General features: G+C 44.1%; 2 protein-coding genes and 1 long non-coding RNA gene across 3 annotated transcripts; 2 read left to right on the top strand and 1 right to left on the bottom strand.

Moving 5' to 3' along the window:
- The first annotated feature begins 18 nt into the window (after positions 1-18).
- snrpb (small nuclear ribonucleoprotein polypeptides B and B1) lies at positions 19-5,264 on the top strand. Its single transcript, XM_088608049.1, has 7 exons — positions 19-175; positions 1,292-1,443; positions 2,041-2,152; positions 2,629-2,781; positions 3,833-3,965; positions 4,600-4,725; positions 5,089-5,264. Exons 1-7 carry the CDS (start codon positions 173-175, stop codon positions 5,124-5,126), a joined length of 717 nt encoding a protein of 238 aa, XP_088464175.1. The 5' UTR covers positions 19-172; the 3' UTR covers positions 5,127-5,264.
- Positions 5,265-6,510: 1,246 nt separating this feature from the next.
- On the top strand, positions 6,511-22,850 carry ddx27 (DEAD (Asp-Glu-Ala-Asp) box polypeptide 27). The gene is made up of 21 exons (XM_088607947.1): positions 6,511-6,946; positions 8,101-8,250; positions 8,792-8,851; positions 9,148-9,334; positions 10,720-10,772; positions 11,714-11,800; positions 12,784-12,889; positions 13,720-13,893; positions 14,044-14,194; positions 15,102-15,201; positions 15,613-15,754; positions 15,958-16,111; positions 16,279-16,360; positions 16,879-17,056; positions 17,915-18,021; positions 18,799-18,895; positions 19,604-19,695; positions 19,974-20,094; positions 20,468-20,561; positions 21,594-21,668; positions 22,583-22,850. Exons 1-21 carry the CDS (start codon positions 6,860-6,862, stop codon positions 22,596-22,598), a joined length of 2,313 nt encoding a protein of 770 aa, XP_088464073.1. The 5' UTR covers positions 6,511-6,859; the 3' UTR covers positions 22,599-22,850.
- On the bottom strand, positions 17,378-24,080 carry LOC148648111 (uncharacterized). The gene is made up of 2 exons (XR_015926749.1): positions 23,888-24,080; positions 17,378-18,492 (listed from the first exon to the last, which is right to left on the bottom strand). It is a non-coding gene; the product is annotated as an uncharacterized LOC148648111 (long non-coding RNA).
- Between the last annotated feature and the right edge of the window lie 76 nt (positions 24,081-24,156).

Raw genomic sequence — 24,156 nt, 5'->3', positions numbered from 1 at the left:
TGGAACCACGATGATGTGGTACGTGTTTCCAGGGGGCCCTCTTCTACCCGTTCACTCACTTCCGGCCTATGTCCCCCTAAAAGAAGGTCCTGGCGGCGCTCTAGCTCCGCGGATCAATTTTTTAAGCGTTTGGTGCAATCCGAGCTGAATCGGAGCCATCAGAACCGCAATCATGGTAAGACTATCTTAGACATTTCCTAGGTTAACATATATTCTGTAATTCCGAGGTATTTGAGTTTTAGGAAATTGTTGGGTTTGTTAAAGTCGCTTAATTTTAGCTTGGGAAAGGCCAATGTTGGGCGCGCTTGTGTTGGGTTTGAGTAAACTCGTCTATGCCGCTCTCTCGTTTCCCGAGTACACAGTATTGAACTGTAACTCGGAACCTGGGTTCTAGTTAAGTACAGGTTAGCTCGAAAGCAAGGCCTCGGCATCCCCAGAAACTTGGAATGAATGAAGCCGATGCGTGTTGTGTTGAATACAGAATCTTGCACGGTCGCCCAAACCGGTTCGATGTGTATTTGCAGAACGGCGACTTTGGTTATTCCACTTCGTCAGTGGAGAAAGCTCGGTACGTTTTGGGCCTCGGTGCATTAAAACATATAGTCTACAATTATAGTCTTTCACGCCGTTTAGTTTAAAGTGTTCACTTGAAATGAGGCCTGTGGTGATGAGCGGTGCACCGTTGAGCTGGGTTGTATAACCATTGTCTTCGACAACCGATTTTGTCTTCAGTCTGCACGGCACGCCACAAACACCGTGTCCAGTGGGGTGAAGGAAGTGAGCGAGCATCGTAACATCACGATGTGTGCTAGCAATGGTTGTTCGTTCTAAGGACTTCTGGCTGCGAACAACCCTGGTGGTTAATTAAAATAGGTTTCATTTAGATGTGGGGTCAGTTCTATAATAGACCATATAATATGGTCATATTGCTTCTAGCGTGCTCCTTTGTGAAGTTATTTTGATGGCCAAGCCAACTTTAAAAATTATGGATTTAAGGCTAAAATTTTCTGTGTATTGGGGAGGAAAGTGGGCTCACTACTCTGCTATGCTCCAGTTCATTACCTAGTGAAGTTTGAGTAAGCAAAGCTTATTTAACTATAGCTCCCTGGGAAAGTGGTGTGAAATCTGTGTTCTGTCCAGGTAAAGGTGCAGTATACTCGTTTCTCTGGTCTTTTAATCCTTCTTTTCTTCTGAGAAGACCTGAACTGCTCTAGGCCCGAAGTCTCCCTCTTTGTTTTGGTAGTTTCACAGTTGATGTGATCTCTTCCTCTCTCTCTCTCTCTCTTTGTAGACGGTGGGAAAGAGCAGCAAGATGTTGCAGCACATCGACTACAGGATGCGCTGTATTCTCCAGGATGGGCGCATCTTCATTGGGACCTTCAAGGCCTTTGACAAACACATGAACCTCATCCTGTGTGACTGCGACGAGTTCAGGAAGATCAAGTAAGAGGCTCTGGTGGTTTTTTAGTATCTGGTGTTCTCATGCACCACTATGCTTCCTATAATATTACAAATATACTGGCAAAGATAATGGTCACAAATAAACTTTTTTTGTTGAGTTCTTGTATAACAAGCTTACATCTCCAATCTTATGTTCAGCCTAGTATGTAGAGGGCATCTGCTTCCCAGTACATTGCCAGTGAACTGCTCTCACCTCACCACTCCTTTTAATATTATTACCTGAAACTGGTTAAGATTCATCTAGGATGATTGACTCACTGGAGGAGGTTTGAAGTGTCCGTCTGGGATTTCCTGGCCAAACTGTCCAACAGTAAGCTTCCTCTGGCTTGATCTGAAGCTTGTAGTGTTAAGAGTGAGTTCTGCATCCTTCCAGCCGCAGCCTGGGATGTTTATAAAGCTGCCATTCAGATGGACTTTTGTACATTGTCTTGATCTGTTCTGTGGTGATGGGTTTCTGGTCTGCCTAATAGCAGCTCACATGGGGGGTGGGGGTGGATGCAACTTTTATCTGCCTCAGTTTAAAGTGTGTGACGCTGCAAAACGTGCAGTCCAGTCCCACCTGACGGCTTTTCCTTTCAGGCCAAAGAACTCGAAGCAGCCGGAGCGCGAGGAGAAGAGGGTTTTGGGGCTGGTGCTGCTTCGTGGTGAGAACCTGGTGTCAATGACCGTGGAGGGTCCCCCACCCAAAGACGTAAGTCTGTCCCATTGCTCAGCAGATCTGCAGCACTGCTTCTAGACAATGGCACTCCCTTTAAGTTCTTTCTAATTGAATGGGCTCAATAAAAAGTGCTTAATTTTGATTTATCAAGTCCCACATAGAGAATAAATGTGAGCTCTTCTGCACTAAAGATCACATTTTCAAGTCAAGATGCTGTTTTTTTAAGTGATGCATATGTCTGTCTTCCTACCCCTTATGCCAAGACCCCATTAGCTGGTATGACTCTAGTTCTAAAAGTAAAGAAATTAAAGGAGGCTTGTTTGTGCTCTAAAATTGCAAGCGGATCTGGCAGGATTGCAGAACCTGCGATGCACAGTGTGCAAAATCCTTATTTTCTATAAATCGTGATTTTGCATATGTGAGTTTTTCTTGCACTCGGTCCACTCCTGTGTAAGGCAGAGCGATGTAAAGCTGCTGTTTTATGGGGTTCCTGTGCTTCCGTGTTGCAGACTGGCATTGCCCGTGTGCCCCTGGCTGGCGTGGCCGGAGGTCCTGGTGTGGGCCGCGCGGCAGGTAGGGGGGTTCCTGCAGGAGCTCCAATGCCACAGGCACCCGCTGGGTTGGCCGGCCCTGTCCGCGGCGTGGGAGGCCCCTCGCAACAGGTAATAAATCCCTGTTCTCTCTCCCACTGCCCACTGGAGGCAACTGCAACGTATGTGACAGCACATACCATCCACCTGTGGAATTCTTCAGGGTTTTTTTGTCAAGCAGTTAGTTTTCCTTGCTAACCGCTGCTTAGAATTTGTGTTGTGTACTTCGCTCTTGATTTGATTTTCATTTAGTCCTCCCTAAAATAGTGCACATTTTAATCTTTGGATTTAAACTTGTTTCAAACTGTATTACCTTTGATTCCCGGGCATCTCATTTTGTACCGTTCATTTCAGCTCCTTAATGGTTTGTTAGAATTAATTCAATTTTTTATTAAGTTTTGGTTGCATGTTAAAAGTACAAAATGTTCTGCACTTTTAATAGTTTGCATACATTTGCCTGCTTTTTCAAGTAATAGAGGCTCTTGTAGTGATTAGAGGTCAGATATGATGGAATTTAATGTTCAGTCTGATAAATCCTAAAGTCAGCCCTGGTCTGGGAAAGCCCAGTGTACCTATTTCTAATGATTAGGAACATTTGGAATTGTTTAATTGATTTTATTTTTTTCAAGAAGCATTAATACTTTGAAGTTTAGAGAGGTTTGTGACCTTAAGGTCACCTACTTCAGAAAGCAATGATTTAATATTTTCAGAAGTGGGGCTTTCCAGGGCCAAAGTTGGAGACCTGCTTTGCGAGCTATAGAATTTGTTTTCATTTTTCATGGATTGGTTACGTGCAAGTAAGAACTTGCACTCTCCTACGGTGTTCATTCTTGGTTTGATTGGCCGAAGTATTTTTGAAGGGCCAAAATAAAGGCCCTTCTTCGGCAAAAACGTTGTTTTCTTTCTTATTTTTTTCAGCATGGAATAAACCTATTGCTCGTTCCTTTGCAGCCTGTGCATGCTGACGCAGCTACCCACCAATAATAAAAGCTTACTGATTTCAGTCTTATGTGTGAGCAAGTTATCCATTGAGATCCTGGCTGTTTAACTTCCTTCACAGGGGTCCATTTTTGTTGAAGATATGACGTGCTCTTTCTGAACGCTCTTCCCGGTCTTCTTCCAGGTGATGACCCCACAGGGCAGGGGGACGGTAGCGGCGGCAGCAGCAGGGGCCAGCATTGCAGGGGCCCCCACCCAGTATCCCCCAGGAAGAGGTGGACCCCCACCCCCCATGGGCCGCGGAGCACCCCCACCAGGTACACGCTTTTTTTTTCAGCTTGTGCGTAGTTGCGCTTAAGCCAAGACGCTGTAGCCTCAGTTTGCCAGGGAAAGTCATTTTATTGGACTAATTACCGAGTAGTGTTCTTCTTACTCAAAGTTGGGGGGGAATAATATGGGTGACCTTGAAGTCCAGGGTGTTTGAAAAACCCTTGTTATATACACAGGGTTTTCACTGGTGTGAATATGTAATATGTGAATAAGTATTGCACTGAAGCTGAAGGGAGGTTTTTCTAAGTGGGCAGGAGCTGTGATGATTTCATTATCGAGCTGATTCTGATGCTGAGTCTACTGAAGCAGGATTACACTGAGCTCCTGCCTTCTTTACATTTAGAGCACTGAAATCTAGGACTGATATGATTGTCTCCAGTGGCTATACTGCAGTGTTTCAGGGTAGGCGTTGGGATTCATAGATGTAAATGTACTAGAATAACTGAGCAGTCCCCTGCAGAGGCCAGGAGTGTGGGGCTCAGTTGTCCTTGGGGTCTCTGTAGGAGATGGGCTACTTCAGAAAAGACATTTTATGTGTATCGTATTAAGTCTCTTAACTATCATATGAAAACATCCTTCTCCGTTTTGAAGTCTGAATATCCTGCTTCTCTTCCACCGCAGGTATGATGGGCCCTCCGCCTGGCATGAGGCCCCCGATGGGCCCACCCATGGGCATGCCTCCTGGCCGCGGAGCCCCAATGGGCATGCCCCCGCCAGGGATGAGACCACCCCCCCCTGGGATGAGAGGTTAGGCGCACACCACCGCCGTGTTCTTACAAACAACTTATTCGCTGTCTGGGCTCCTCCAGTTGTGCTTTGGTTTTTTCTGGGTTCTGTGGTCTCTGTGGTTAAAGATCACAGTCCCGCCTGTGACATCCAGCAGCCATCCAGTTAATTTTGTTTTCCGAGCATATTGAGTCTTTCAATACTGAATTCTGTTGTCTGAAATTCAATTCCTTGAGGGGCCCTATCTTCCTCTGAGCTTTGTAACGGCTTTAATTACAAATGCAGCACTTTTCAAACAAAAATCCCTGTACAACTGCAATGCTGCATAGACATAGGGCTTGCATGTTGTCATCAGTAACATTCTTGTTTGTGTATCTGCCTCAGGACCCCCTCCTCCAGGAATGCGCCCCCCCAGGCCCTGAGCATCTCGGTCAGACTGTCACTTGACGCCTGGAGCTGAACCCCCCCTGCACCAGGACTCTGCTTTTTGCGTCAAGTTCTTGTATAGTTGTGGTTTTTTTATTTTGGTGTAATATTTTTAAATAAATTGTTTTGGACAATTCTGTTTCATGAAGTGGTTCTCTTTTCAAGATTCCCATTACTGTGTATGAAATTGTGAATTTGCTTGAGCTGAATTTTGACCTTCTGTTACCAACACCTGGAGTAAGTGGTTGTAGTTCTTCACTTAGGCCAGATGAGAGTGCTGTCCTCCCACCTATCATCAGAAAGGTGCTAATTGCTGGTAAGAGTCATGGTAACATGGAGACTATTCTGGGAGAGAGGTTCACAAGATGGCACTGCACCTTGTTAGGGGTGCCAGGCATTCACAATGCTGTCAGATTATTTAGGCACCAGCTGACCTAGTTGCCATGTGTTGGAAATATGCACCTGGAGTAACACAAGGGAGATGCCCTGAGCTGGGGGACAAGCTGCAGTGATTGCTGTCATTGCCAACAGAATGGCATTTTCTCATAGTTCAAAGATTTAAACTGTTTTGGTCAATAGAGATATGCGATATGTTTTCATTTTAGGTATGAACTGACAAAATTGTGAGAGCAAGTGGTTTGAAAGCCAAAAGGGGTTGTGGTTTGGAGCATGCATTGGTTCCCACATGAATGAGAACAGGAGTGTGCTCTTTGCTGCCGGTAAAAGTGAAAGATGAGTTAATGCATGGGTTTTCTTCTCGTTACTGGTGGTTACCCAACAATAAATGAGTATAGATTGTCAGAGGGTTCTGGAAGTTTCTCCCTATCTCTGACGACAAAGCTGAGTTTTGATTCTTAAACTGAGCTACTTGCATTCCTATTAATTGGTTAAGTGGCTTCTCCTATTTTCTAAGGTGAATGAGGGACTTTGCAACCTTGTGCATGGGTAACACGTGACATAGCTTTATATATATATGGAATAATTTTAAGTGACTCATCATCTATATTAATGTGAGATTGTATATGGATAATGAACATGGGTAAAACATTTTATTTGGCTCTTATTGTAGACATTGACGGGGTTGAGACAATGGGTTCCTGTCTGTTCCCGATCTTAATTTGACGGATTAGCACGGAATTTCTGAAGAATCGAGTTACATGTTTTTTTTCCGATTTAAATGGGACACTTTTGCGATGGAAAGAGGCTTTAACAAGTTCTACTTAAAAGCATGTAGATTTCGTAATGTGTGCAAGACGTAGAACAGAAAGTGTAAAAGGTGTCGTGAGATATCGAAGTCCCATCTGGTGCTGTAGGAACGATAATATTTCAGGACCTGTTTTGGGCTAGACTCAGAGGGGAATGATAAAGCAGGCGGACCAACTTCCGCATATTGAGCCACACGTGTGCGTCTCCCAAGCAGTACCCTCTTCAGTACTGCATGTGTAGTTGGGAAGCGAGCACTAGCAGCAACGACGTGGATCGGGACAGGGAATTAAAGAAACGACACGACGAGGTTCTGAGAAAGTTGGACGTTGACTTACATTTGTATTCGATGAGGTGGGAAAACGATTAGAATTCACGTTTAGTAACTCTCGGGTTCAGCTGTTGTCGTCCCACCTTCGTGTTTTTTTAAGTATAGATTTGAATCCCAAAACCTGTTGAAATTGTTTGAAATATACATTACTGTTGAATTAACCAATCTGAAGGGCAGCCAGATTGGTGCGAGACCATGTTGGCGGATTTGGATCTGATCGGAACCATTCTTGATGAGGATGAAGTGCCCGAGGAACCCGATACAGAATCTGAAGACGAGACGGTATGTTTTTTTTTTTTTTGAGGGGTTGGTGATATTACTGTACTAGCCAAATACAGTTGGCAATTTCGATTAAAAGCTAGGCTACCTAAATGTTAATGATTTGAATTCTAACTAGTTCTAGGAGAGCCCATTGATAGAAACCAATGAAGCTGGAGGCATAAATAGGCACTCCCTGTATCAACAGTATATTCAATGTGCATGCTAATGTAATATAAAACTGCCACTTTCACAGCTAGTGAAAATTAAAAACAAACTCCCAGTTAAAGAATTGCAAAATATTCACGTTTTGTTTTTGTAAGTTATCAGTCAGTTTAGGTAACAGTATCTTCGTTTTATCCAGTTTTTAACAATATTGAAATGTATTTTGTATATAAAATACCCCTTGTATACGTTATATATAAATGGTAGGGTGGTCATTAAAAGTCTTTACACTTTATCTTGAGACTTGCGCTACAAACACTTCATGTGTGCCATAGCATTTGCTGTACAGTATCTATTCTTTTTTAATTTCAGCTGTGTCCCTACTTTTAGTACACATTTGTGCGGGTAACCGTCTTCTCTATCGAAAAAAGTGACATATCGCCAGTGTAATAAATTTATTTCAATTAACCAATAGTGCCTTTTTGTTGTGTGTCATTATAACTAAAAAAGCTCATTCAAGTTCAGGAGCAGAAGCCACTGAAGTGAGTTTGACTTAATAGCTTTCTCTTTGATTTTAACCAAGAAGATACATTGGCTGAAGATGCATTAACAAGCTAGGGAGTTAGATTCGGAGGTCGAGCAGACTGGCCAGGCAGTGCATCAGCTGTGAGAGTTTTCAGGAGGTCCTGGCTAGTGGCTGGGAGCTTCTGTAAAGTGCTCCGAGGTCCTGCTTCTCCCTTCAATCCAGTGGACTTCTTCAGAGCAAAGAGCGAAACATGTAGAAACGTCATGGGTTTGAAGCTGAAAAAAGGAAGTACATCTTTACCCAAAGGGTTGCGGGAGTGTGGAACAAACTACCCAGCCATCCTGTCAAAGCCAATACCCAGGCTTCTTTCAAGTAATGGCTGGATGAGACCCAGGGACAAGTTATTCACCAGTGGATTGACTACTCAGTATCACCCGGTATAATGGCCTCCTCTCATGTGTATCATTCTTCTGTTCCATTGCGCCAGGAGCAGCCCATTGTCCTGGCACAGAAACGGCAGGCCCTTCGAAAGCACGGCCAGGGGGACTTCAGCGCCGACTTTGAGTTCGGGGAGCGGGATGGCCTGTACAGCGAGGACTGGGCTATGGCAGACGTCATGGCGCAGCTGAAGAAGAGGGTGAGTGCGTGGCTCCTAAAAACGGCTGCAACATCTGCGCGCATGCTCGCCTCATAAGGGCCTCTGCTTGGCAAGCGATTTGGGCTCAGCAGGCTTGAGATCATTCAGTTTACTCTGGCTAAATTGTAAGGCCACCTGTGAATGGGGGCTTCATGGGGTGGGCTTGCTGTTGTCTGAATGTGATATGGGGTTTGGGTTCAGGGTGTTATTTTACTGTGCAGTAGCACTCCCTGTGGCTGTGAATGCGTAACTTTGACGGGGATTTGCCAGACAGGGGCTTTGAAATGCACTGGGGTATTTCTTAGCTGGTGGCACAACAGCAGCCCTCTGTGCCTGTCCAGGCAGCACTGAGGTTGTTCTTGAAGGTTACGTCAGTCATTCCTCTCACACTTGGCTCTTTTGTTTGCACTGGGGGCTTGTCACATGATAAGAGGTGGACAGTGCTTGTGTCGGAGGATCCACTGACCTTAGTCCAGGATGAGAGTTAGAAATTGGAACCGAGCGCAAGGTGGCAAACTTATCCTCCCCCTCTCCTCCGCAGAAAGCTCCTACGACCTTGGATGAGAAGATTGAGAAAGTCCGTAAGAAACGGCGAACTGAGGTGAGTGGCCGGTCTTTTTGAGTCGGGAGGGCAGGATTGTTCACAATGATGACGGGAGCCATCGCAACAATAGTAGCGGTGCCAGTGCTAGTAATAAAGTTTTGTGAGTGTGGTTGTCCATATAAAAAGCTGTCGTCAAGACCCTGAAAGAGAAAATGAATAACTGGCTCCACTTTTCCAAAGAAATCCTCGTCCCACCTTTGAACTTCCACTCTTGCTGCATTTGTGGTGCACAGGAATCTATTATCAAGCAGGGAAAGACTGTGTGTATCTGTGTGTATCGTATGTCTGTGTAGGAGAAAGCAGTGAAGGAAGAGAAAGAAGATGGTGAGGAGTCTGAAGCCAAGCAAGAAGGAGAAAGTCAGGAGCAAGAGAGAGACGATGATGAGGAGGAGGCGGAGGGAGAGGAGGAGGGAGCCAGCAATGACAGTGAAATCGAGGAAGAATTTTCTTCAGCTGATGAAGAGGTCTTGACCAAAGCCGGTAAATAACATGTTAGCAAATGAATGATATGTGTGTTACACTGTGTTTGCATGGAGCTGGGCATGTGTGGGATTGTGTGTTATTTGTCAGTGTAAAGTGTTTTGTGCACATCAGGTAGGAGATGGGTGGTGTTTCAGTGTTACGTTATGGCTTTTGGTGCATCTTCGTGTATCTATGCATGCGACGAGAAGTATTTAGTAGTTAGTCCAGTAGTTAAGGTAAAGTGCTTGGACCAGGATATTCCCAGTTCATAACATGTCTAAACTAATCTTATTGAACATGTTTCCCAACCACCATAAAAAGCTGTCTTATGCATATTAATATAAATGCTTGCGTTTCCAGATTGACCCTTGTAGTCTTACCTTATTTGAACTTCAACTCAATACAATTCAATTCAATTGAATTCAACTTTATTTGTCATTATACTTACACAGGTGCATAGTATAGTGAAAAGTGTTTCTCATTAGTCACTCAGGTGCAGTATATAAATAGAACAGAAGATAAGACAATAGACAGTAACACAATAACAATAACAGTAATGTGTAATAACATAACGTAATCAGAACTGTGCAAAATCCGCAAACAGAGAAAAGAATACAACAGGACAAAAACAGTGCAAGGTAATTCGGGGAACAGTGCAAAAATAGTATGGTGATTAATAAATATTACAACTAATACAGTTTTACCGAGCTATCGAAGGGACAGTACAATTTCGGCTTACATTCGGTTGTCGTGTGTGTAGTGGTGTTGGAGTACAGTCCTTGTGGGTATAGGAAGAGTTAGGAGAGATCATAGTATGATGGGAGGGAGTGGGGGCATCACCAACTTGACGGCTCTGGGGAAGAAGCTATTTTGGAGTCTAGTTGTGTGCGACTGGAGTGACCAGAACCTTCTGCCAGATGGTAGGGGAACAAACAAGTTATGACTGGGGTGAGTGGGGTCAGCCGTAATTTTCCCAGGGCTTTATGAGTGATCTAATCTCCTTGCCACATTGTGGGTGAAACTGTGAATTGGTAAGGTAACGAAGAGACAGAAGCCAATGCACCTACTGAGACGCAGTATACACAACCAAAACAAACCAGCCTGGACCAAACACTCTGATATTCGTGTCTTTTAGTACTGTTGTCATGTACACATGCCATTGAGGTATTACAGCAGTCTGGCCTGAGTGTGGTGATGATATACGGGTCCCTTCCTTTTCTGGGGAAAGCTATTTCTCGGATGACAGCATGTAGAAGAGTAATCAAAGGGTATTCTACATGCAGTGGCTGCTTGGTACTCAACATCTTTGCTTACAAGTGTCACTGAGGGAGAAATGCCTAAGCGGTGTTCAAATCTAGCATCAGGTACTGACTTAATGCATACCTTCCCTGCTCCTCTCACAGACACCCTGAGAGAGAAGGACCGTCGGAAAAAGAAGAAGAAGGATGGAGAAGAGGTAAGAGAGGAGCTATGTCCAACCTCCCCCCTTTAAATTGAACAATTATTTTTTTCCCTCCTCTTTATACCCAGGACCAGCCAGTTACTTTATACTGCGGTGATCAGTGCCAGCCCTGGAGTGGTACACACCTTGTCTGACGTATGCTGTCAGAGCTTGTGCTGTTTTACTTACCTTAGGAGATATAGGAGATTTGGCGATAGGTGGACTGACGCCAGTCCTCCTGAAAAAACACAGGGTCACAGCTGTCCCACACAGCTCCCTGGGATGCTGCTGTTGGGTGAGCTGAGATCACCTCCCCTGGTCTACGTCAGCAGACCCGACACAGCTGGGCTCTGGCAGCACATATCCGCCCTGTAGGTGTAGATGAAATAACTCACACTATTAAATTCCTGAAAAAACGGGAGTGTGCCCCAGCGTACTGGGTCTGCCTGCTGTTAAAACCTGAACTGCTCAGCTCTTCCACCAAGAAGCGGCGAGTTGCTGCAGAAAGTAATGTGGCTTGACCAGCAGGTGGCACTGTTCCTTCAGAAATTCCACTCCAGTGCCTCTGCATAGTGACAAATGACCCTGGGGTATAATAGCTATCTTTCGTTTGAGTCCAGAGTTAATGGCGACTTATAGTCATTAAATATCTTGCACACTGTTTCACGGAGTAGGGTTGCTGTCCCCTGTTCCCTGGGCTACTTCAGTCTAGAAGATCTGCATGTCTCACTGTAGTTTAATTACTTACCTCCTCTGTATCTAATAAGGCCTGCAGTGCAGTCTGGCACAGAATGATTGCTGTGTAACATTCCACCATGTGCTGCACTTCGGTTGTTAATGATGCGAGTCCCTCTACTGCCTCTACAGCTCTTTGGGAACTTTCAGGATGAAATGCCCTATGTAAACACTGAGAATGATTTTTTTTTGTTGAGTCTGTGCTCTGTGTTTCTCCTTAGCCTCCTGAGGCCTTCTTTGAGGATGCTTCACAGTACGACGAGAGCCTGACCTTCCAGGAGATGAACTTGTCCAGGCCGCTGCTCAAGGTGAGTCACGCACGCTCGGTGTGCAGTGTGCTGTGTGGTGAGGATCACCTACCCCCCCAGACACATCCAGCAGGCTGTGGCCTGTAGCACACATCTTTCCTGTGGGTCCACGTGAAAGCACTCCTATCTGTGCTGTTGATTTAAAATCCTGCACACAATAACACAGACATGAATGTGTTCTGAACAGCGCTTTAACTGAAATGCAAATACACCAATTAGGGGCAGAGCAGTGGCTCTGTGGCTAAGGATCTGTGCCTGTGGCTGGAAGGTTGCTGGTTCAAATCCCATGGCCAGCAGAGGAATCCTACTCCGTTGGGCCCCTTAGCAAGGCCCTTAACCCCAGCTGCTCCAAGGGTGCCGTATAAATGGCTGACCCTGCGCTCTGACCCCAAGCGTCTCTCTCCCCGCCTGTGTGTCTCATGGAGAGCAAGCTGGGGTACGCGAAAAGAAAAATTCCTAAAGCAAGAAATTATATATGGCCAATAAAGTGATCTTATCTCTTAATTCATATGCACTGTAACTCGCACCTTTCACACATGCTGTCACACGTGTGTTTCACATGTGCTCCTGCGCTTATTACACACTTCTTCAAGAAATTGCTTATGCCTTGCAGTACTTGTCCTTTGTTTCATTGTTCACTGCAGTCCTTCTTGTTCTTTCCTTGCTTCCCTTCCAGGCTGTTGAAACTGCCATCTCTTATCGGGTTATTCGTCCACATAAACAGATCTAGATCCTAATGCACACTTTATCAGTGTTTGCACTCTCTGCGCCATACACATTCCATCCAGATTCAGCATCAGTCCTTCACACTTCACACCATTTAAGGAGTGTCTTGGGTTACTCGCTTCATCCCCACAACCCCTTCTGAACACTCACACACTGCAGATACTGTATATGAACACAAAACGGCACTGCATGTTTGCAAAGCACAGAATACAGATGCAGGTTTGACCAATAAAAAGCCTTTTGACTATTTCTCCTAGGCTGTCACTGCAATGGGGTTTAAGCAGCCCACTCCCATTCAGAAAGCCTGTGTGCCTGTGGGCCTCCTGGGCAAGGATATCTGTGCCTGCGCAGCCACTGGGACAGGTGAGTTACTTGGGTGCAGGCTGGGAATGAAACCGCTAACTGAGTACCACTAGAAGCCTTGAAGGATGATGTGCATATAAATAGGACTTTACCATAAACCCATTCTGGGAAAAAAGGACCTGACCAAATTGTCTCACTCGTAATCTGCAGCTAGCTGCATTGAGTGTTCAGATTGCATATGCATGAAAGTAAAATTTAATTTTTCTGCGTAAAATTGTGTTTGAGGTTTAGGCGTAGCAAACCGCATTAGGGAGAAACGCTTTCTTGACATTTGTGTGGCACGGGTTTCTCAGTAGATGTAAAATATAGGGTTATTTTCTGCTTTTTAGGGCTGACTCACCAGTTAGTCACCTTGCAGTTTGAGGTTATACTGATGTTACATTTTTGTTAGCAGTTTAAGGACTGTGAAAAAACCAACATGTCTGATTAGCAAGTTGCATATTCAGGAATAACCAGCAGAAATATTAAGTATAGCACTGGGATTTACCCATTTGTTTAAATATCATCCACGTAATTCTTTTCTGATATTTGTTCTGACTTTTTGCAGTAAATATTGAAGCTCTTTCTTTGTTAATCATCTCTGTCTTCCTTCCTCCTCTTGCCTTTTTTCTTCTTCTTTGCTCCCTCTCCTTCCTTAATTCTCTCTGCTTCCCTTGTCTCTTTCTCTCTTCTCCTCCATGTCTTGCTTTCCGTCTTCCTGTCTCCCTGCTCCTGCCCTCTTTTATCTCTCCTGCCTACATGCTCGCTCTCTCACACTCCGTTTCCATCTTTCACCACGCTCCTGGTCCGTTTCCCCCCTGCTCCTCCTTCCCCCGCTGTCCCTCTCTCAGGTAAGACGGCTGCCTTCATGCTGCCAGTCCTGGAGCGGCTGATCTACAAGCCCCGCCAGACACAGGTGACCCGGGTGCTGGTCCTGGTGCCGACCCGTGAGCTGGGCATCCAGGTGCACTCGGTCGCCCGCCAACTGGCACAGTTCACCAGCGTCACCACCTGCCTGGCAGTGGGTAAGCGCGAGTAATCACACACCTTTTATCCTCCCCTCCACAGCGCACACGCTCCGAGTCCGGAGTCACAAGGCTCATCTTTGAGGACGTTCACGTTTTAATTCCAGACGGTAGATTGCTCTCAACCTGTGTCCTGTTCCTTTGTGTCAGGTGGTCTGGACCTGAAGTCCCAGGAGGCCGCGCTGCGGGCTGGACCAGACGTGCTGATCGCCACACCCGGGCGTCTGATTGACCACCTGCACAACACGCCCAGCTTCGAGCTGAGCCACATTGAGATCCTCATCCTGGACGAGGCCGACCGGTATGTTTGAGTGGCAGGAGGGGAAGGAAATCTGAATATGTCACATTCAGTTCGTTACCTTTTTAATGTTTTGTATTCATTCAAGAAATGTCACCCACGAGTACATTATTCAGTATTAATCTGAGTGAAGGGTTGGTTCTTCAGCTTGGGGTTGTTATAGGGGAATTCCTGATGTTATTGTCTCTGTTATTTAAGTGTTCTGTAGCTTTGACTTGAAACAGATCTGATTGTATGGAATGTATTTTTTTGTGATGGACTTGGGATGAGATTGTTTTAGGACGCTCTTATTAACGGTTAAACACCGAAGAACTGCTGCAGCAATTTTTGTATTGTGTAATCTGTGATTTGGGAAGAAGTGAAAGGTGAGCCATTTGGCAAAAAAGAATTCTTTAAGCATTCTACCATTTTCAGGTTTTAGTTATTAACCTTAACAACAAATGTAGTTTCGTTAAAACAATGTTCATGTCACAATGATAGTGTAGCCTGACAAAACAGAAGTTCCTGGTCAATCATATCAGCTCTCATTTCATAATGCTTTTTGTCAGTCTGTCTGGCATAATTTAAAAGTTTCTCTCTCTCATTTAGTCTGCATGATGTAGAAGATAAATTGCATCACTCTGTATTTAAAATTAGATTATTGGCTAATAAAACGAAGAAGAAAGTAAGGATTAGGCTTATGTTCTGTAATGCGGATCTGTCTTAATATTAAAATATTTGCATAATGTCTTCAGCACCACTCGTAAATCAAGAGCGAATGCACCGTTATGTTGACTGGAGGTGCAGTAGTAATCTTGGTTGCGTAGCAGTGTGAGAGCTCGGTTTGGGGTGTTCCTGAACTCTCCACGCCAGCAAGCCTTTGGCCAGGGGTACGGCTCATGGAGCTTGTGATCACTGTGCTGTGTTGCAGGATGCTGGACGAGTATTTCGAGGAGCAGATGAAGGAGATCATCAGGCTGTGTGCTTACCAGCGCCAGACCATGCTGTTCTCTGCGACCATGAGCGAAGAGGTACTGACTAAGAGACACAAACATCTCTCACGCAGAGAGAAACGGATTCCCCATTAAAGATGAGGCACTTTTATGCCTGTATCATATGATGGTACCTGTGGATTTTGTACCCATTAGGACGAATAATGTTAAGATTATAATGGGTATCCAATTCCATTTAAATTAGATTAGTAGCATGAAACCAGGTTGACATATCTCTGAACAGTACCATACAGACACTGGGTTGTAGTTCACAGCCCCGTTACTTGTGGCATTACATGAGTATGTTTAAATGCTTTTAAAAAAGAAGCATGGGCCACGATGGACATTGTGCATCTGTTCTCTTTTTTTTTTTCACAACGGACAATTCATATGCCCCAAGATGACTTGAGCTGTGTCTCAGTGATGTTGTTCTTTTTTTCTTCATCTCAGGTCAAGGACTTGGCCTCAGTGTCTCTCAAGCAGCCAGTGAGGATCTTTGTGAACAGCAACACGGATGTGGCCCCCTATCTGCGGCAGGAGTTTGTGCGGATCAGACCGGCCCGTGAGGGGGACAGAGAGGCCGTCGTGTGTGGTGAGGATCGGCGGTGGGGGGAGGCAGAGACCGCTTCGGGGTAGGAGAGGGTAGTACCGCTCCGTATTGGCTCTTCTGGGGCACACCTGTGTTTTGAGTTAAGAGTATCGCTGCTTTCTGTTGTTGTGTGTGTCTGTTAAGTGTGACTGCGTTGCCCCGCTGCGTGTGTGTTTGTTGACCCCTTGCGTGTCTGTCTCAATCAGCCTTGCTGACCCGGACGTTCCAGGACCACGTGATGCTCTTCATCCAGACCAAGAAGCAGGCCCACCGCATGCACATCCTGCTGGGGCTGATGGGGCTGAAGGTGGGGGAGCTGCATGGGAACCTGTCGCAGACCCAGAGGCTGGAGGCCCTGCGGTAAGAAGATGCCCACCTATCCCAGCATCCTCCACACACATCTACCCTAAGCACGTACTGGACTCGTGCTGATTTCTTTTTTTTCTGCTGTTACAACCCAGCCTGCTGGGTAGGTACGTTTTTCTGTTTGGTTACACTCTGAAGTGCATTTTGTTCTCCTTCCCCAGACGCTTTAAAGATGAGCAGATTGACATCCTGGTGGCCACAGATGTAGCAGCCAGAGGGCTGGACATTGATGGGGTGAAGACGGTGAGATTTTCTCTTGCTCTCTTACTGATGGACCCCTTACCTCTGGCAAGGGTAAACTGACCGTACACTAATACAAGGGACGTCCAACAGTGAGGTCTGACAAAGTTGTGTCATATTGGCAAGAGTGGCAGAAATGCTTTTTATTTTTGCCAAACATCTTGCACAGCTGTGCTTCAGTCCCTTGCTTCAGAGATGACAATTGTGGTTAATCTTAAAGATGGAGGGGCTGGGTAGAGTGAGGTGGATAGCAGAAGGGATTTAAAAATACTTGTAAACATGGAAAGTGACTTGTTATGGAATAAAAGCTGTCTTTATGTGGCATTTGTTTCTCTGTTCTAAAGCACACAGTGATGTATGGTTTATAGTGGTAGTTTTAATCAGCGATAGTGACCCTTTTTGTTTAGAGTTAGGCACCAAGCTGCGTACGCTCTGTTGAGTAAAATTATCGACTCGCTCTTGCCCTGAAATGTGGGGAGGAGAAGAGGCTGACGCCAGATGCTGTTTCCTTGGTCTGCCAGGTGATCAACTTCACCATGCCCAACACCATCAAGCACTACGTGCACAGGGTGGGGCGCACAGCCCGCGCGGGCAAGACGGGGCGCTCCGTCTCGCTGGTGGGGGAGACGGAGAGAAAGATGCTAAAGGAGATCGTCAAGAAAGCCAAGGCCCCCGTCAAAGCCCGGGTGGTGCCACAGGGTAAGAGTTGCACTAATTCCATCTTGCGTTTCAGAGAAATTGAGTTTTATAGCCATTTTTCTGCTCTTTACAGCACTATTGCCCACTGAAGATCACAGGATCTTCAGCTGTTTCATTTCTGTCTCTGGTCTCGTCAGGGTTCGCATCCTGACTAGTTTTAAGTGCAGCTTGAGTTCCAGCTGCTTGACTCTTCTCTATCAGTAAAGACAGAAGAAGTGAAAATTCCACCTCTTGGTGCAATCTTATGATTTTGGACACTTTCTCTCCTTATAAGCTCCCCTTTCTGAAAAAAAAGTAAGTGGTATGTAAGGAGAAACACAATTACTTGATAATCATGGCCGATCAGCCTTTATTTTGTTAGTGACATGTTGTATTCACTCAGTACCTGGAGGACACCCCATTTATAACAATTCCTTCAAACATAAACCAGGTAGTTTATTTTTTCACAGTCTCGTGAATCTTCTAGGGCTGTGTAGAATTATGTGTCTCCTTTAGGGATAACTGTGCTTAGCTAATTCTGTACTGTATGATGCATGGTGCTGTTTGCTATTTGCAATTAGGAATGATGTATGTTTCATGTAAATTAGTTGTGTTACTCTATAATGAATTTCTCTTCCTGTCCCATTCTACCTCCTTTTCACCTTTAATTCTCTTCTGCTCATTTTTTTACTCTTCCTTCATTCCTTCTTTTTTTGTGTGCTGTCCCATTCCTCTTGTGGTTTCTTTACTCTTCCTGTCATCTTCTCTCTCGTCTTTGTCCTTTAATTCCCCACACTGCCTTCCTCCTTTCGGCTGTAAAACTCCCTTATTGTCTTTTCCCGTTGCCTGTCTTTCTCTGCCTCTCTGTCCGTCCTCCAGAGGTGATAATTAAATTCCGCGACCGGATCGAGAAGCTGGAGAAAGACATTTACTCAGTTATGCAACTGGAAAAAGAAGAGCGCGAGATGATCAAGTCGGAGGCTCAGGTAGGGCATTGGAGCAGCTATCCGAAGTAGCATTTCTTTGGCTTGTTTCAGGGGAACCCTCATCACTTCTGACTTTTCTTCCAGCACAATTATCAATTATAAAGTTCTTTACCTCATCAAAACATGAAATCAAGCCTTTTGATGCTTAGTGTTTTTTTTACATTTAATCTCTGGTTAATCTCTGGGTTAAAAAACAAATACCCAGTAGGCTCCTGAGTGCCTGGCACTAAGACTCTCTCTCGGAGTGTAGATGGAGTTTTACAGCCCAGGCAGCAGCACTCTGAGTCTGAATCGACTGACCTGGGCTCCAGGTGTTGGTGCAGTATTGGCAGACCACTGCCAGGGTGGAGCTGGCATGAGTTGGGTAGTCTCTCAGCTCCTTCTGCAACATTGCTGGGTGCCTGCAAGCTTGCAGTGACATCAGGGAGAAAGGCATCATCCCTCCATGTGGCGCCAAGATATTCAGGAGTGCTGTGGATGAGAGAAATGTTCAAATTTGGGATATTTGGGAAAGGTTACAAATGTTAGGAGGCTATAAGGCTGGTAGGCTGGTTAGCTAGCGTTTTCTTTAGTGAATCCAAAAAAGGAGAGGAGGAATGTACATGTATAAGAAAGTAATATGAACTTATATTAAAATATTACGATTGCAATCAAGCTCCACAATCAAATTTGTAGTATACAAGATAAGGTAGCATAACAGTATTTCATTAAGATTTCGAAGTGCACCAATAATTATGGCTCTATGTACTTGTGTGTATGTATGTGCTTTTGTTTTAGATCAGTTCAGCTCAGAAGCGTCTGACCCAGGCCAGCGAGGAGACACAGCCACAGAGGACGTGGTTTCAGACCCATGAGGAGCGCAAGAAGGAGCGAAGTGAGTCTGGAGAGAGGCAGGGGGAGGAGGGGGCGGCACTGATGACGGACATGAGTCAGGAGAAGGAGAGCAGGCGAGGGGATTTCGAGGCAAACTTGTAGGAGGGCGTGCTGAAATCCGATGAACAGCGGTGTGGAAACATTTGCCAGTTCTTCTTCTCACTTCAAACCTACTGCTGTCATTCACTCCGGATTTCACTGCTGCTTAGAAATGGAGACCATCTGTGTTCTCCATGAAAATACTGCCCTCTACTTGAGCGTTTTCTGTTAAAAGCTGTTAAAGTATTTCATTTTGAGCATTCACTAACTCCATTTGAGCACACTTCGGGAAGTAAAGAGCGGACGCTTTTCCGATTTGCAGGCTGGGGGCAAGGTGTATTTTAAAGCACATGCTCCTGCTGACAGCGCAAAGGCTAATGTGATGTCCTCCTGGAAATCCTTATTTTGTCTAATATAGCGGCCATGCAACTAGCATTGTACTGTTGACAAGTAAATTGGGAACCTTTTCAGCCCGTCTTCAAGTTGTTGATTTAATTGTTGTCCTTCTGTAGCTCTCTAAACAACTCCGAGCAGGTTAATGATCAGAAATGTCTGACATCCCCATACCTAGGAGATAAAACTCAGGGGCTGAAGCAGCTGTATGCTACTTCTGTATGAATTAAAGAGGTCTCTGCTTATTCCTTTCCCTCTCTTTCTCCCTCTTTCTAAGTGACAAAAGTCCTTCAGGAATTCGATTTAGCTTTGAGAAGCAAGAAGAAGAGACAGAAGTTCGTCAAGGAGAGCAAGAAGAAAGAATTGACAGTAAGATTTCTTCCCATAAGGCTGAGCTGACCTAACCTTTAACAACCAGCCCACACCTCCTCTGGGTTTCATCTTCTCTTCTAGTCTCTCAGCACTATCCACCAGCCTCCTTACCCCCTCTCTCTCTCTCTCTCTCTCTCTCTCTCTCTCTCTCTCGTCTCTAACCACTGACCCACATTGCTGTCTGCATTGACTCTGCCACCTAAACAGTCTTGTCCTGTAGATTTTGAAGTCTACGAGTTTCCCAGCATTCCATGCATCTCTCCCCTCATCTCCAGGCAGAAGACAGAGCCCAGTTTGAGATACTGAAAGCGCAGATGTATGCAGAGAGGGTGGCCAAACGAGATCGCAAGCCCAAACGAGCTAGGGCCATTCTTGAAGATGAGCCAGTGCAAAATGGTAAGTGTCTCTTTCACCTTTCAGTTCACTTCCTGGGTAGAAGTTTGTGGGCCAAGAGAATCTTGTTTTTTATCTCACAGGTAAAGGGCTGTAGGAATGTCACAATTTTGTTCCTGTTGAAAATTAGTTGGTCGGTTTCAAGATCTTTTTGAAAATTTTGAAGAAAGATGGATCTTGGTGGAAAGGAATTTATCCTCAGCCATAGGGAAATACCTCCACACACACATAGAACTGCATAAATGAAGTATTTCCCACCTTGCTATGTTTCCTACACTCCCTAATGTCATATAATCATATGGGAAGTGTTGAGATTGTCCAGAGAGGTCTCTTGAGTGAATATCCCTGATGGTCTTTGCTCTTTGACCTCTTGCAGAGAAGCAGAAGACCCGCCAGTCTGGGAAGAAGTCTGTGTTTGACAAGGAGCTGACTAACACAAGCAAGAAGGCTCTGAAACAATACCGTGCGGGGTAGGTAACAGAATGTGAAACCAATTGTATCTAAATCAGCTCCAAGGCTTTTCAGTATTAGTTATCTACAGCCATTTTATGTTTCTATAATACTATTAATGACTGATATCAGAAGCCACTTTAGTAGCATGAAATGAGTACTGTAATCAATAGTAACAGTGCTGGCGAAAATAAAATCATTATATGACTACATCTATGAAAATCAAAACCAAAGTTATCTGTCATATTATTAATATTCATATTACTCAAAATGTGTGTTTTTTTTTTATTTGGGTTGACTCATTCTGGCAAATCCCCTCACCTTAAAAGGCAGAAATTACAACAGAAATTCAGATAAAATATTGGCCAGAATTACATTTTTCATTTCATTTTGTTCATAACAGCTTGAGTTTTGAGAAAGTGGGTGAGGAGTAAGAGATTATATTGTAAGAAGACAGAGTGCACCCACATGGTTCACAGTCCAGAATTATTTTTCTTTAAATAGCTGGAACAGAGTAGCAAATCTCAAAAATAAAGAAGTGTCTTTGTCCAAAAGGAGAAGCACAGAAGTGAAGATATTCTTGAACTTGTGATCATCATAATTACCTAGGAGTGGCCCATACGACATTTATGTTGTGTGTTAACTTTTACTGCCTTATGCACAACTTGCTTGTATCTCTTTAAGAGTTTCATCTTGAAACAAAATATAACCTCACTTGCATAACAGACTCCCTCATTAATTTTAATGTCTCTTGTTCCTTTTCGAATTGTGGCACACAGGGGTATCATTTCAACACACTTCTGTAAATGCATCTCAAGATGCTACACTGACGTTGCACCACAGCTCAGATCTGGTGACATCCTGGATCTTGATCTCTTGCGATTGATACGCAAGTTTGTTTTACGGAAAGAAAACCCCTTCTTTCCTTGCCAATAAAATGTTAGATGAATGCTTAGCGGTTAAGCTTGATAAATTGCAGATGGAAATAATTATTTCATATATTTAAAGAAGGGGGAATGAGGGTATTCACTGCATGATCTCTCTCTTCCCAGGCCCTCCTTTGAAGACAGGAAGAGGCTGGGCCTGCCCTCCCACAAGAAGGGAGGTCGTTTCAAATCCAAAGCCAAGTACGTTCCACACAGCCAGCTCCTGTCAGTGAAATGGCTTCGTCACATGGGACAGAGCATGACAGGACATGAAGTTTGAGATTTCTGATGCCGTCTAGTTATGAATCAGGCAGAAATGTGTTTTCTTTTGATATATATAATCTGGAACATACAAAAGTGTAGATTGCCACATTTTCTCTCTGCAGTGAATTTACAGATGTAGCTCATCTCATAAAAGCTTCCCCGAGATTGCTGAAACCTTGCCAGTTTAAACCTTTTCAGGTGGCAGGTAGACTAGTAAATCAAACCATGTTATATAGAGGGTTGTAAGAATTTTAAAACTTATGATCTCCTGCTCTGTTCTGCATCATTTCTCATGTTAGGTCCCAGCACTCTGCTAATGATCCATTTTAAATTTTTAAGTCTCAAGGCTTAATCATACAAATGAATTTATTTGCTGGATTTTTTTCATCCTGATTTTTTGACCAGACTGTGATTATAGCATTCACATTGTTGAAATTGCTCAGTAAAATGTAATTGAGCCTCTTTATACCATTTCTTGAATTTTCAAAGCTACAGAACTGGAGGTATTATGTTTTTTAGAGTCACTATACAATTGTAAAGGCAGAGACAGAGACATGAAGCATGTCTAGAGTGGTTCTTCTTCAGTGCTGTAGCCACGCAGCAACTGGTATTTTGTCCCGGTAGGGTATTTTTCAGTAGGGTTTACAGCATGATTTTAAGTTATTGGGTTTAGTTTTTTTCATAACATTGCTATGAATGTCACAGTATATATAACCTTTTACGGTGCTTTTGAAGGCGGGGCTTTCATAAGATCCTGCACTGACTAGGAAACGTGGTGTGCTCTGTTCAGATTATTGACATAATCAAGTAGACAAGGTTGAAATATCCTCTTTGCCATTTCGGTGTTTCAGGTACCGACGGAAATGAAGAAGTGATGCTTTGACCGTGAAGAAGAGTCTCAGAGTGGAGAAAGAGGAGTGTTTTTCAGTGGTGGACAATAAGACCTGAGAAAATCCTTAAAATCATGGACATTATGTCTGCAGTTCCTTGGTCTGCAGGCGACTAAGTGTGGCCGCCAATTCACAGTTAATCCACTACCATCTAGACTCACAACTGAGGTTTGAGGCAGTTCTCACCATGAAAGACCCACAGTTAAATAAATGTTTTCAGAAAAGTTAATGGAGGTATACATTATTTGATTATTGCAGTGTTCCAAATGCAAGGCCTGTAATCCACTGTTTTTTGTGCTTCCTTCTGGAGTTACGGAACTTGCTTGGTTGGGATAAGATAAGATCACTTAAACAAGCCATATACAATGTCTTGTATTAGGAATTTGTCTTTTCGCATACCCCAGCTTGCTCTCCATGAGACACACAGACAGGGAGAGAAGCTTGGGGTCAGAGCGCAGAGTCAGCCATTTATATACCTTCCAGCCACAGGTGCAGGTCCTTAGCCACAGAGCCACCGCACAGATAATGTGTGCCTTTCTGTTCTGAATAAATCAAGTCAGGTGAAACAAATCCTGACTGGATCAAACTGAGTTGCATCTTATACAGATGGACACGCCCTTGGTATGCTGTGTATTGATTCATTATAAATCAGATCATTTAAAAATGTGCTCACTTTTAAAATGTCCGCTTCTTCCTGCTCCTTCAAGTATTTTGGATAGAAAGAGAAGCCCCCCTTCCTTCAAATGGTATAGTTTTTAATTCAGGGATGTCTTCATTCGTAATGTGCTAAATTCCTATCAATTTTGACGAGTGCATGGTTAAATAGAATCTGACACCAAACTGTGAACCGATGATGATGAAATTGAGTGCTGGAGATAAATGGATCAGAATGACCTTGACTGGAGCAAACAATTCATCCCTAAAACTGTAGAACAGCAAGAGTCTGCATTGCTTGGAAAGAGTAAGATCAAGTGAGAAAACATTTATATTTAGTGGAGATTCTGGGATGTTGCAATGAAGCTGCAGAGGTCCATGCTGTATTGGGAAAGTATATTAAAGGTTATTAAATTGACACTGCAGTATTTTTCTTTCTGGTATCCTCATTCAATAGGCTTAGAAATGAAATCACATCTTCAGTGCATACACTGACCGTGCTAATGAAAAATACATGTACATTTCCTCCTATTGACATGAACAAACCCTAATGTTATGACAATCGAAAAAGCTCTTACTACAAGATATTATTGGTCGAATAATTTTACATACCTTAAAACACTGCCAAGAGCAGTTCCGTTAAACTAAATTATTAATTCAAGTCTCTACTGCACTTGGATCATCCCTTAATTTTTAACCTTACGAAAGTCTGCTTCTAAAAATTATACAGATGTCAGTTTTACATGATTGATCTAACCAAACATGTCATGGTAGAATTGTTTTTTCCGAGAGAGTTCTGCGAGAAATAAACTTCCCGAATGTTTTTTTAATGACATGGGGCTCTTTAAGAATACAGGCTCTAGTGTCGATTGGCTGTTGTC

This window comes from Lepisosteus platostomus, chromosome 15 (genome assembly GCF_059453375.1).
Source record: "Lepisosteus platostomus isolate fLepPlt1 chromosome 15, fLepPlt1.hap1, whole genome shotgun sequence".
Classification (NCBI taxonomy): Eukaryota; Metazoa; Chordata; class Actinopteri; order Semionotiformes; family Lepisosteidae; genus Lepisosteus; species Lepisosteus platostomus.
The sequence above is the reverse complement of the archived record's forward strand: the minus strand, read 5'-3'. Positions and strand labels throughout refer to the sequence as shown.

What these genes read in the sequence shown, in the direction of transcription:
- snrpb (XM_088608049.1), top strand. An exon ending in GACGAGTTCAGGAAGATCAA is followed by an intron (nt 1,444 to 2,040) that starts GTAAGAGGCTCT and finishes TTTTCCTTTCAG; the next exon opens with GCCAAAGAACTCGAAGCAGC. An exon ending in CCGCGGAGCACCCCCACCAG is followed by an intron (nt 3,966 to 4,599) that starts GTACACGCTTTT and finishes CTTCCACCGCAG; the next exon opens with GTATGATGGGCCCTCCGCCT.
- ddx27 (XM_088607947.1), top strand. Translation starts at nt 6,860, where the DNA reads ATGTTGGCGGATTTGGATCTGATCGGAACCATTCTTGATGAGGATGAA. An exon ending in GTAAGAAACGGCGAACTGAG is followed by an intron (nt 8,852 to 9,147) that starts GTGAGTGGCCGG and finishes ATGTCTGTGTAG; the next exon opens with GAGAAAGCAGTGAAGGAAGA. An exon ending in CACCACCTGCCTGGCAGTGG is followed by an intron (nt 13,894 to 14,043) that starts GTAAGCGCGAGT and finishes CCTTTGTGTCAG; the next exon opens with GTGGTCTGGACCTGAAGTCC.